The sequence below is a fragment of the Lygodium microphyllum genome, chromosome 11 (genome assembly GCF_053477565.2).
Source record: "Lygodium microphyllum isolate KBCC chromosome 11, Lygodium_microphyllum_v1.1.10, whole genome shotgun sequence".
Taxonomy (NCBI): domain Eukaryota; kingdom Viridiplantae; phylum Streptophyta; class Polypodiopsida; order Schizaeales; family Lygodiaceae; genus Lygodium; species Lygodium microphyllum.
This window is the reverse complement of record NC_141145.1, coordinates 71,264,383-71,276,868: the sequence shown is the minus strand read 5'-3', so window position 1 is coordinate 71,276,868 and position 12,486 is coordinate 71,264,383. Positions and strand designations below refer to the sequence as shown.

Below are 12,486 nucleotides of genomic sequence, written 5' to 3'. Positions count from 1 at the left end.
CTCTCCATTGCATGTGCCTACTTCACAAGCACTGTATCATGACTAGCAATTACATTCTTACTCTCACAATTATATAACCAATAAGCTTTAGATTCTTAGTTGTACCCAAGAAGGATACATTTCTTACACTTGGCTTCTAGCTTGATCCCTTGCTTATTTGGAATACTAGCATAATGCTTATAACCAAATGTGCTAGATTGAGGATATATTCTATTATGTTGGTTGCTTCACCCCAATAAGAATTTTGGTAATTTTTTGCCTTTAGCACACGCCATGTTATATTCATAAGTGTACGATTTTGTCTCTCCACAATGCCATTTTATTGAACAGCTTAGGCTATTTGAGTTGGCACTTGATGTCTTTCTCCTTCGAGTAGTCCATAAACTCACAAGAAGTGAACTCTCCTCCTTTATCAACATTATCAATTTCTTCACTTGGTTAACACTTTCATTCTCCACAAGCTTATACCACTATTTAACTTGCCAAAAATCCCAATCATATTTGAAAGAAGGCACATTCATATCTCTCTACTATAGGTCAACAAGTATCATAAAATAGAAAGATCCTCCCACATCTTTAGTAGTAATCTTACCAAAAAGATCAGTTTCCAACTCTAGCATCTTCACACAATTGCTACTTTATTTGGAAAGTGACTTTTCTTATTGTTTGCTTATCAAACAAGCTTCACATATTTGCTACATTTTACCAAAGTTAAGTGTGAAACCATCCAAATCTTCCATGCCTCTTTGAGCACAATAAAGCCAATGCAACCAAATCACTCATATCAAAGCTTACTAGTGCCTTCCCCAATAGTGTTAATAAGAGTTACAAACTCATTAAGTTGTTCTTACTCGCACTTCTTTCGACCACATTGCCAACACCATCTGCAAATGATGATACAAATAATATATTTGATTCAATCGAGGCACATACAACACATTTGAAAGGTTCTTAAGACTTTCCATCAAATTTCAAAATAAAACACTTCGGATTTCTTCAACTAGGCATTTTATGTTGTCCTTGATTATCATAGTGATGAGTTCTCTTGGAGACCTTTAAGAACTATACCACTCTTTCTTTCTAGTTATGTGAAGAGAAAGTCCACTATCTAGCACATATACCTTTGAGCTTCGAGCTTTTAAAAAACATTTGCTATTGCTAAGAACTTCAATTCAAATTCAATAAAGTTCAAAGGACCTATGCCTTTGACAAAAGACTTTACAATATTGTTATTGTCACCACTCTACATGCTTTCACCATGTGATTACTTTTCCCACAATAATGGTGCTTTGCTTTGAACCTCTTCCTTCCATCCTTTTTCTTCTCACCTTTAGCTTTGTTGTTTACTACTAATGTAGCATCACCACCATTGCTTCCATCACAACTCTTTAGCCACATTTGCTCCTTCAATAACATGTCACTTGACTTCTCGAAAGGAAAAGTTGGTGTTTTAACATGTATATTCAATGATGTGACTAGGTCATCATACTTTGGGAGCAAAAATTAGATGCATCTATATTCAACTCCTCGATTATCTTTGCAATCCTAACCACTACTACTTGATCCACACGATGAAGACCTTTGTTGCTTCAAAACACTTTTATGTTGCAAGTTGATTTCTCCAAATCTTGACTCCTAGTTTGGCTTCATGTTTCATACCAACTTTAATGTATTCCAAATTTGGCTAGCTCTGCATGTGTATTCAAAGTCAAAACATAATCAAATGCATAAGTAAAAAGGCACCAAGTGCATCTATTTTTTTTCAATTTCAAACACGACGACCAAGTAGGATTTGTTTGCTAGGATTGCTTGGACCCAATGTCATACAACGACTCATACAAGTCCAAGATGGTGCTAGTACTAAACTCCCACAATGGTTCCATCAAGTTTTCCTTTTATGGAGACAAGTGATGAATTTTCATGTATTCTTGCATGTAACAACACTCTTCATTTCTCTTGATGATTGTAAAGAGGACCTAAATTCATTAAGGAAATTTAAACCCACATGCATTAAACACTAATACTCTCTAGAGCAAGGTATATGCACAATGTCGCATAGTGTTTGAGCACAAAATTTGTTTCAAGCAAGCAAGCTTTTAAAATAGGATCATGTACATAATATCAATATGAGGCCTCCAATTAAAAACCTAACTTTGATACCTTTCATTCATAACGTAATTACAAGGGTAATATGAGAATTTTAAGACCTCATTGCATCCAGACCACCAGGAACAAAATGGAAAATGCAACCCAACACATTCTGTTACGATTCTCTTGAAGTCGCCTGCAAAAAGAGAGATGTAAACCAGAAATCTAATCTCCACAATTTTTTTCTCCAGATGATTCTGACGTTTGAAAAAAATGTTCACAAGGAACATATGCATCCCTGGAACAAATTTTGTCCATTAACCTTGTATTTGAATTTTCTTCAGCCAATAGTGTCAACAAATATATCAAATACTCTTCACTACTCTCTTATATCTGAAGAATCTGACTGAACTACACTATCTGAAGGCTTGGGAGCCCCCACTGGTCTGGATGCAGGGGCTGGAAGCCGCCCAACCTCATCAACCTTTGGTTGAATTTTGGGAGGCGGTCGGGCAGGTCTGGGCAAAAGCCGGCCTTTTTTGGCAAACCATTCTGGATCTGTCAGAGCCTTCAGACCTAGTTTGTTATAATGGACTTTTGTTACACTTCCTCCAGCAGCCTCCACAGCAGCCTTGGCCTTCTCTGATACCCTACTTACCTGAAATAATGTGTGAGTTTAAAAGCATGCAATAAGAATGAACATACAAAACATGTAAATGAGAACCCTAATGTAAGGAAAAATGATGATGAAAAAAGGTAGTCTAGGAAGGTTGACCTGGACACAAGTAGACTGAGAATATGTGAGTTCTTGGAAGGCTAAATACCTCAAAGTGCATTGGAAGAGAGAACTTAGAAGCTCCACCTCCTAAAAGCTTTACTCCATCATCTATTCCCTTTCCAATAAGACCTGCATCCTGCAAAGTTGGCATTCAACATCAGCAAGACATCCACAGTACAATATCCAATGGACAACTAGCTCCTACTCCAGTGGGTTGACCATTGTAAAACAGAAACTTTACCGTCATTGTTTTCATGGTAATCAGCTGTGACGGATCTATAACACCTTGCTCCACAGCCTTCGTGACTGTTTCCAAATTCAGTCGCTGCACATAGATAAGAATGGTTTAGTGTAAAAAACAAGTTCATTGTTAAAATGACCTCTTCAAAGTATATTCAATAAGAGCTCAAATACAAAGAGCCCCTACTGATGCTCTGCTTTGCCTTGGTTGCATACAACTGGAAGAGTGAACAAAAAGAACAGCTTCGCACATGATGATCACTCACAGCTATGTCGACTATGTATAAGTGAATGCAAGTGAAATAAGTAGATACATACACTTTGAGGCTTTGAGCACACACAAATGAAAACCCTTCAGACCACACAGCTTGCACACATTGCTGGAACAGGGCCAGGAAATACAAAAAGATAATAAAGCCATTAGGTATACCATTTCTAGAAATTAATTGTTTAGTCTCAAAAGAGCATGATGCACACCAGAACAATCCTGCTGAGTTTTGCACTGCAGCTACAAGAACCATTATGTTGATGACCTCACAATGCTTATGCCCATTGCCTACTACCAGTGCTAATACATTTGCTGCATTGCCTACTACCAGTGCTAATACATTTGCTGCATGATAGAGATGGCCAGTAATAACATAAATATGGTTTCAGCGTTTCCAAGAGGTCAGCCCATTCCAATTAGATTTCGAGCTAAGTTTGACCAACCAAGGGTCAATTGAAGATCAAAATCCCTAGGTGAATCAAGGGGCAAACTGACAAGAAGGCTCACAAGTCATTTATGACAGCAAGAGGCATTGGAAAGCAAAAGAGATTGGAGCAATATTGGTGTACTTCTTCCAATTGCAATACAAGTTAAAGAAATACCATAAGGAGCACTAGTGATTGGAGCCAATCAGGTGTCCAATGTCCAAGATTAAGTAGTAACATGTGCATTTCAGTTAATTGAATTTTATGCTTGCATTACCACCCTTGTGGAGAAGGAAGGCTGGTTTCATGGTTCCATTGCCAAGATGCCATCAACTCCCTTAAGTTGGTAGGCCTGTGGCACCTAATTGAAGTCAAAACCATTGCTAAGTACTGAAATTGTAATCAGATAAGTATTATAGCAAGGATGTCTTATATATTGAGATGGGATCAAGCAATGATGATGCCTCTATGTTTGAAATTCACAAGATGAAAAGGAAAATGAAATGCCTAATCTTGGACGAGGTACGCAGTATAGGCAGCAAGCTGAAAAATGTTGATTAGACCAAGATGTGGGTCCTTCAAGCATCTTGATGCTGATAACCAGCAAGAAAGCGACGAACCTGCTGATCGGTTGCAACATTCCATTCTTCCTTCCCCCCCTCCGCATAGGAACGACCTCCCCCCCCCCCCCTTTAAAAAAATCAATTTAAAACGAAAAAAATTTTACCACCCCCTCCTTGGCGATGCCGCCAGCTGGTGGAGGGAGGGGGGGAAGCCAAACGGCAGTCGACAAGGGGCGAGGAGGAGATCATGACAGCCAAGCTGGAGTTGACAAAGATCACAACGATGGAGGAGAGGACGGCATCGATCATATCGATAGGGGGAGGCACACATGTGATACCTCACTCCCCCTCCACTACCTCATTCCTCCCCCAATTATAATCCCCTCTCCCTTATATAAACCCCCCATCGTAAGGGGTAGGGGACATATTGGGACAGAAGGGCCTAGGTGTTGAGCAACACACTGAGGTAGATAAAGAGAGTAAGGGGGAGAGAGAGGAGAAGAAGAGAGAGGGAGAGAGAGAGGAGAAGAAGAGAAGAGAAGAAGAGAGGGAGAGAGAGAGAGAGAGGGAGAGAGAGAGGAGGAGAAGAAGAGAAGAAGAAGAAGAAGAAGAAGAAGAGAGGGAGAGAGAGGGAGAGAGATTATTTCCCTTCCCCTCCAAAGAGGATGGCCACACGCATCTCTTTCCCCCCGTAGTCGCAAACCTATACCGTCTCGCGGAATTATCCCCACTCGCAAACTCAACTCTCCCCAATTGGCCCCACTAATCGAGCACAAGGTGCGGGAGTCTTGTGCAACTCGCAAGGATCGAGGATGGCCCCCAAGCAGAAAGTGACGTGTGGATAGAAACCCCACAACGAGCAACAAAGCTCCGAGAGAGGACATCACTGCCCATCCAACCGCAAAACCAGTCGTAAGTAACATATTTCCAGATTGGTAAATGCTTACTTTGATTCCCGCATGAGATGCATTAGACCCATTTTATGCCATACGGGAATAGGACATTAAAAAGGACAAACTGCATCACAAGTGTACGAAGGATTGCATGGCAAGCAGCTTAGCCTAAAAAAGAATCGTTATCAAGCTCTAGTCCTTTGTCCAAGCTCTCGTTAATAGCTTATGTTTGATAGATTAGGAGTCTTGATGTGGTGCGTAGTTAACACAAACGGTGATCATAAGGGCTAAAATTGAGATGCCTTGAGATCCGTCCGATAGCTACGATATTATCAATCCTATTCAAGGACTGGAATTGATACAAACAACTCTAGGCCTCAAAGGCAAATGAAGAGCTCAAGAGTTAGGAATCCCTAAGTCAAAGGAAAGACCAATTCTTTTGTACTCGTTAGGAAGAAGGTTCGGTTATCAATCAAAGTAAGGGATTATTAGAACTCATGTCTTGAGCAATGTTGAAACTTCGACATATGTCCTAGTCAAATGGAGGAAGTGTAAAGTAAATTTTGCATGGAATCACTTAGATCCCAAGGGAGAGAGCAAATACGTGATGGAAAGGTTATCGCAACTATTCCTGCAATGTTTGGAAAAGGATAGCATTGTTTTTGTTGATGGATCGAATAACCTTCTAAATGCTTTTACATTAAACTGATTGTTGGGATGTGATCTAAATGATTATTCCAAGTGCTTGTGTTTTGGCAAGGGTCAATAATGACAAGTTGCCATGGAAAATAAAGAAATGTTTCCTTGAAAGATGACATTAGGCTGACTGCCTTGATTGTGCTTGATTCTTAATTGGATTAATTAAGGAAAGATATTTTACATGGGTGGATCATCTCCAAGGTCACGCCGCGTCTCAACCCGAAAGGGCACTGGTCGATTCACAAGCCGAAGGTCGAGTGGTGAAAAGGCCAACCATGAAAAGTGTATCTCCCTCCTAGGTCGCTTGGAATCAGTGAAGCTCTGGACACCCCTTGCCAAGTCCGGAACAGAGTTGAAAACTGCCGTGAGCCCAACGTCTGTGGCGTTGAAAGATCCTATTCTAGAAGATTGATAGAAATTACGTACCATGTGATTTGGACCAAGTACTTCTATTGGACAGAAGGGATACATAATTTCTCCTGTATGGGCAGTATAGGCAAGAAACAAAAATTAAGTTGAAAATAAATTAAGGAACTTGTTTGTCAAAAGAATTGTTTATTTTTTTGCGTGTCGATGCTGTAAATTACGCAAATGAACCTCGTTCCCTAAAAGGCGTAATTAAGAAAGCTGATTTTGAATGTCACACATAAATGTGATAGGACCTAATTAGAAAACTAAAGCTATCAAGGGAAGCGGATGGGCAAAACCCCAACGGGTCTGTCCTACAGCAAGGTGGTCCCAGAGAACTGAGAGGCTTCTCACACAATTTTACCGTCATTTAACCTCTAGGTATGGTTAGATTAGAACCCGATTCATGTCGTTTTAGGGGACCGGAATGGAACTATGCCCTACAAGCAGAGAGGTTGAGCAGCACATCCCTCTCGTTTCCCATTCTCTTTGAATCAAGTGCGGCATGGGTTTGCTTCGGCTTGGGTATCTCTGCGTAAAGTAAGATGTCCAGGTCCCAGCACTAGAATGCTGTCAGGAGACCTTGATCACTAGGGACTCAAGTTTCAGGTCGATCCTAGTGGGTTCGGCCACGAACGTTTCGTTGCGAGGCGGACTCAAGAAACCCTAGGCAACAAACCCTATAACATTCCATGGGAGTGCAAGGCGGCATCGCTCAGACTCGTCTTGCGATGGATCGCTAAAACGTGCCTGGACAGCCAACAAGCGGACACATTACATTGGTTCAAAGATCAACTGATAATAACAACTGATATATTTGCTTAATTGACAAAGAATCCTTAATTCAATTGATTTTTGAATTATTTGAGAAAGAGCAACAAAGGCAAGAGAAAGTTATCCTCTAGAGCTTTGAGACAACAAGATGTACCAAAGGAGGAGCCTGAACAGCCTCATGATGCTCCCAATGTAGTCAATCAGTATGAAAGAAATTGGTATCGATGGGGCAATTGATGCAAATGCAAAGGCCAACTCAATAGTGCCAATCCATTTGATTATGGACAGCAAGGCATGCATACTACCAAGCAATGGCTCAAAACACTTCAGCCATGGAAATACATGGGCCCAATGTACACGATATGCAACCACAAACCATGTTTTGGGTTCCAACTCACCCCCAAAAAAAAAAAAAGGTGGACGTTTTTTACTCTCAAAAATGTTTCGTACTTTAAGAAATGTTTCATTAAGATTCAAATTCAATGAACCGCATTTCTTAGCTACTATGCGTTTCTGTTAGCCTACCTATTTTGGTCATATCAGTCTGCCATCTCCTAGTTGTGAGCTCCTTTCAAAGTCTAACATAGACATGGGAGCTCTGGTAGTTTTAGGTGCATTTCTTGTCTTTCTTGGTGTTTCCACATATTAGAGTGCATTTCCTAGGCTATCTAGGTTTGTGACAGCATTTGCTATTTTTTGGGCCATACGTGGGCTGTCATGTCAGCAAACTGTGCATTTATTGTAGTCAGGCTGTGCAAGAGCAGTCGACCAGCATTTATTGCCTCTCTCAAAAGCAGTCGGCCAAATTTGGGCATATTTCTACAGTCAGCCAGTTTTGGTGGGAGTTGGCTGTATATAGCAGCCCTCCCTCACTTGGTGCTTCACTTGTCTTTTGCAAGCTTTGCACTCTCTATCTCCAACACTCTCCGACTCCCGGGCTGCCATCATCATCTCAGCCTGATCTAGTGCCCTTACTGATGCTTAGGGCTGCGTACAAGGACTGATCAGTCCTCATCATTGTATTTAGCATTCTTCTTCAGTCGATGCAGTCTTTCTTCCTTCGTGTGTGTGTGTGTGTGTGTGTGTGTGTGTGTTCCGTCTTCTGTTGCGCACTCTCACATTTTCCACCTTCAAGTCTTCGAATGACATGTGTACACACACACCCCCCAAATTATGCTCGTGCCCAAATCCAAACTTCTTCCCTTTATAGAATACTCTTTCGAGGCCAAGGCCTATCAAGCCTCAAGTGAATAAGATCTTGAATCAAAGAGAAATGGTTTTCAATAAAAGGGACATTCTCAAAGCTCCCCTGCACTTACTTGACAAAGGACCCTTTTCCCTTGTGTGTACTAAGCCTACATCCCTTCCCACTCTCAAGCCCATGGAATAGCTATGGTCTTCAAACCATCCCCAAGGGATCCATTACCAACCATGCGAGGTTTGGATATCATCCCTCCTAGCTCCTCCTCGATAACCCACGGTGGTACACCCACTTGCTCCCTCTACATCATTTTCTTTTGCCCTTAAAAGAGATAACATTGCACACAATGACTCAAACATGTGGCAAGAAGCTATCAAGAATCCTAACTAGCATAAAGCCATGGAGCACGAATTTGAAACGAACAGTACTTGGGCCCTCATAGATCATCCTCGTACCAAGAACATTATCAAGACCAAATGGATCTTCCACACAAAGTTCTAAGTCAATAGTACTCATCACAACTAGCCAATCTATCAAATGGATATGAGAGTCTAAATGGTGTTTCAAACAAAGAGGTCTATGTGGCATCACACTTCTGAATCCTTTGACATGAGCAAAAGGTGTTTTGCTTGTGGAAAGCCCTTTTTGGAGTGATGCAAGATCCTAAAGGCCGATACCATCGGATGGATTGTTTCCTCTGGAATCAATCGTTTCAATCCCCTGTGTATAATCTAAATCTCCACTTCCTTCATGATCCAAAGAAAGTTTGCTATATTGTACTTTATGTGGATGATTTGATTATCATTAGCTCAACCATATTAAAGGCTGAATCTACTCAAGCACAGCTAACTCCCAAATTTGAGATAGTTGACACTGGTGATCTATTTTACTTTTTGGGCATGCTAGTTATTCAACATTCAAGAGCAATATTTGTATCGTTATTCATAGCAAAAGTATGCCCTTCAATATTTGGATCAGGTCTTTTCTGATTACTCTAATGGTCACCTCACTTACTGCGACCCTTGAACCGATAAAGTACGTAGTTGGACCTCCTTACAATGAGCATGACTATTGAGAAGTAGTGGGGTAATTTGACCTCGCTTACTAATTCTAGAACAAACCTTGCCTACCCTACCTCCGCATAACTTGCCAAAAAGTTGTATCAAATAGCTAAAGCAATTTCAACAATACCTAGGTCAAAGAAAGTACATATGTCTAAGTTGAAAGGTCCACTATATTCTCAAGATTCTTTCAAAATCATCAAAGTTCTCGACTCTATTTACCATTGGTGTGAATGATATTTTGTTCAAGCCTTGCTCCATGGTACACCTTTTGGGATCATGAATGTGGAACCCATTGACAACCCTACTACCACTCCTATCAAGTCATTCTACAGGTAACTATGTGATAGCTCAATTTAAAATCCCCACCATTAAAACCAATTCAAATCTAAAGAGTGATCAATTCAAACCAACTACCATTTCTTTCAATAAGACCATTTCCTCACAAAAGTGAAGGCTAAGTGATCCCATCTCTCAACATCTATTGTTTCCTTTACTGTTTTAATGAAGAAACTACTAAGGAATCAATCATTTTTACACAACAATTACTCCCAAGCATTTGGAATAAATGCGAACTTAATGAAGACGTCTCCACTGAAGCAAGCAAAGGAAGCTGATATGCGTCAATGAAAAGAGAGGAAATATATCAACCTAAAGATCCAAATGTAATACATGAAGTACTTTGAATATGTCTCCACAAAGCTTGCACTATGTAAAAGGGGCCTTTGCACACACTGAAGAAGGTTGAAGATGCAGCCTACAAATTGAGAAGGTTGAAGTTTTGGCCTAAAGATTGACATCTGCTCTTCCATGCAACTAACTACATGGAGTGCTATGATCGTATGCTTTCTTTGATCCAAGATCAGGAGGAGCCACAGTAGATGGATGAAGCATCTCCAAGGTATTAATTCCAGAGCAAGTGATCATTCATCAGTGCAGAATGAATCATAATAGCACAAGTTTCAACACCCATGAACGGTCATCTCTATACTATGAGAGATGGAATCCAGTTGTCAAGAAAACACTTCACCTATTCTTCAGACTTGCCAAGCTACTATGCATCTAGAGACAGCCATAGTTCCAAGGCAGAGAGTGTGTCTCACCTATGACATGGGCCTTAAGAAATTTCACCTGTATAAATGAATCAAACACTGGCTTTTTCTTTATGAAAGATTTGATTTCCTCCAAGAGGGTGATAAATTACCTTGAATTTCATACTGAAGGGGTTGTGGAACCCTCGCTTAGGGAGGCGCAGGCGAAGTGGGGTCTGACCACCTTCAAAACCGATCTTTGGCTTGCGACCGCCGCGTGCTTTTTGGCCTTTGTGGCCACGGCCGCAAGTTTTACCTCTTCCTGAGCCAATGCCCCTGCCCAGTCGCCTCTTCTGCTTGGTGGCACCTGGATTGTCACGCAAAGTATTGAGAGCTAGCAGGTTCAGGCCATTAGGTTTAGCATGCGCAGTCACCACCGAGTATTGATGCTGGAACAGGAGGTGAGCATCACTCGGGACTCGAAGAGCCTGCCGAGCTCGTCTCAGCCATGGCCCGATCATCTCTCTCTCTCTCTCTCTCTCTCTCTCTCTCTCTCTCTCTCTCTCTCTCTCTGTCCGTGTTTTGATCTAGGGTTTGAACTTCATATCTGTGCGATGTCTCATGATACGCAGCTCCAGATGACTATCTGTGATTTCTGCGTCCTCATGCCCGGCATGAAGACGGATTTCATTAGAATTTGTGTGTTGTGCTGACAGCAGACCTTTTTCTTTTGAACACAAGGTGATCCTCGTTCAAATTGAATAGGCTGAGGGTGCCCAACAGAGTACCATCTCACATTCCCCATTATATCTTTTTTTTTCAAGTGAGTTATCTGAAATTTTTTAAATAGTCAAACTACAGGAAACCTTCGCATTGAGATTGGGTCTCAGAGGTGAAGCACCAATCTCTTGACCTTAGCTTGGGCTTGATCCAAAACCTACAAAGCTAGGATAGGGTAGAGTAGAAAACTGGACTTGTAAAAAAATTAATTGAAAATGATTTACTATTTGGAGTAGGATAAATTACGAGAAACTTCACAATCAAGAGAAAAACCTTAAAAACTCAAAAAAGTTATTGGCTCATTGATTGCTATATAAACTTAGGGAGGTGCATACAAATGAATACTACAGCATATCGAGTATGCTTCATGATTAACCTATGTTCCAATTGTTGATAAGCACAATAGAGAGGAATTAGATTGGCTGAAGGAAGAGTAGACTGAAATTACTCTGTAGATAACCATCACGTAGGCTAGATTCAAGCATGAGCGCTTGAGTGAAGACATTCGAGATGGGATGCAGAGTTGTTTATGATACATGACATCGTATTGTACAAGAGATCAACACAAGATAAAAAGAGGGAGGTAAGAACACTACTGTGCGTAATCTCTAAGAATAGAGTAGAGGTGAAAGAGAGCGAAGAAAAAGGAATTTAAAAAAGAGGGGGCTTAATGGAAAAATGATGGTACTCAAACAAAAATTGGGAGTATTTTGATACTTTTATCAAGTAGACTTAGTTAGGAATGGAGGATTCACAAAAGAGTGATAACCAATAGAGTGACAGTGAGGGATGCATTATTTTAAGGTTTCACAATATCCAACATTTAAAAAATATAAATGACTCAATGATCTGAGCTTAAGTATAATGCATAAGAATGTAAAAAATCTAAATGACTCAATGGTCTGAGCTTATGTATAATACATAAGAATTTGTATCATAAATTCAAATCATTCAAATAGATGTATTGTTTATGCAAACGCGTCACTCAACTAGGCTAGGGTACATTTTGCTTTGGGGGGCATCACCTTATTGGCCCCTTAATAAACCTGAAGTGAAACCAACAAAGACTTAAGTCTAAGAGGGGTTTCCAAGTGTGAGTTTGAAAAGCAACCTTGCAAGGACATGAAAGTTTTAAACACACAGCACGAAGTTTGGAAGTACCTTTCCATGCTATGAATAGTAACTAGGATAATCAATGCAAATGGTGATTTGTATGTGATAGGAGCAAATCAAGGAAGCTTTAAAGAAATGCCTATAACTTATTATAGGTGATGAAA

General features: G+C 40.5%; 1 protein-coding gene across 1 annotated transcript; it reads right to left on the bottom strand.

Moving 5' to 3' along the window:
- Window positions 1-2,143: 2,143 nt before the first annotated feature.
- LOC148028941 (Ribosomal protein L18e/L15 superfamily protein) lies at window positions 2,144-11,206 on the bottom strand. Its single transcript, XM_087687704.1, has 4 exons — window positions 10,603-11,206; window positions 3,108-3,191; window positions 2,913-3,002; window positions 2,144-2,746 (listed from the first exon to the last, which is right to left on the bottom strand). The coding sequence occupies exons 1-4, from the start codon at window positions 10,948-10,950 to the stop codon at window positions 2,468-2,470; spliced, it is 801 nt and encodes a 266-aa protein (XP_087543830.1). The 5' UTR covers window positions 10,951-11,206; the 3' UTR covers window positions 2,144-2,467.
- Window positions 11,207-12,486: the final 1,280 nt, after the last annotated feature.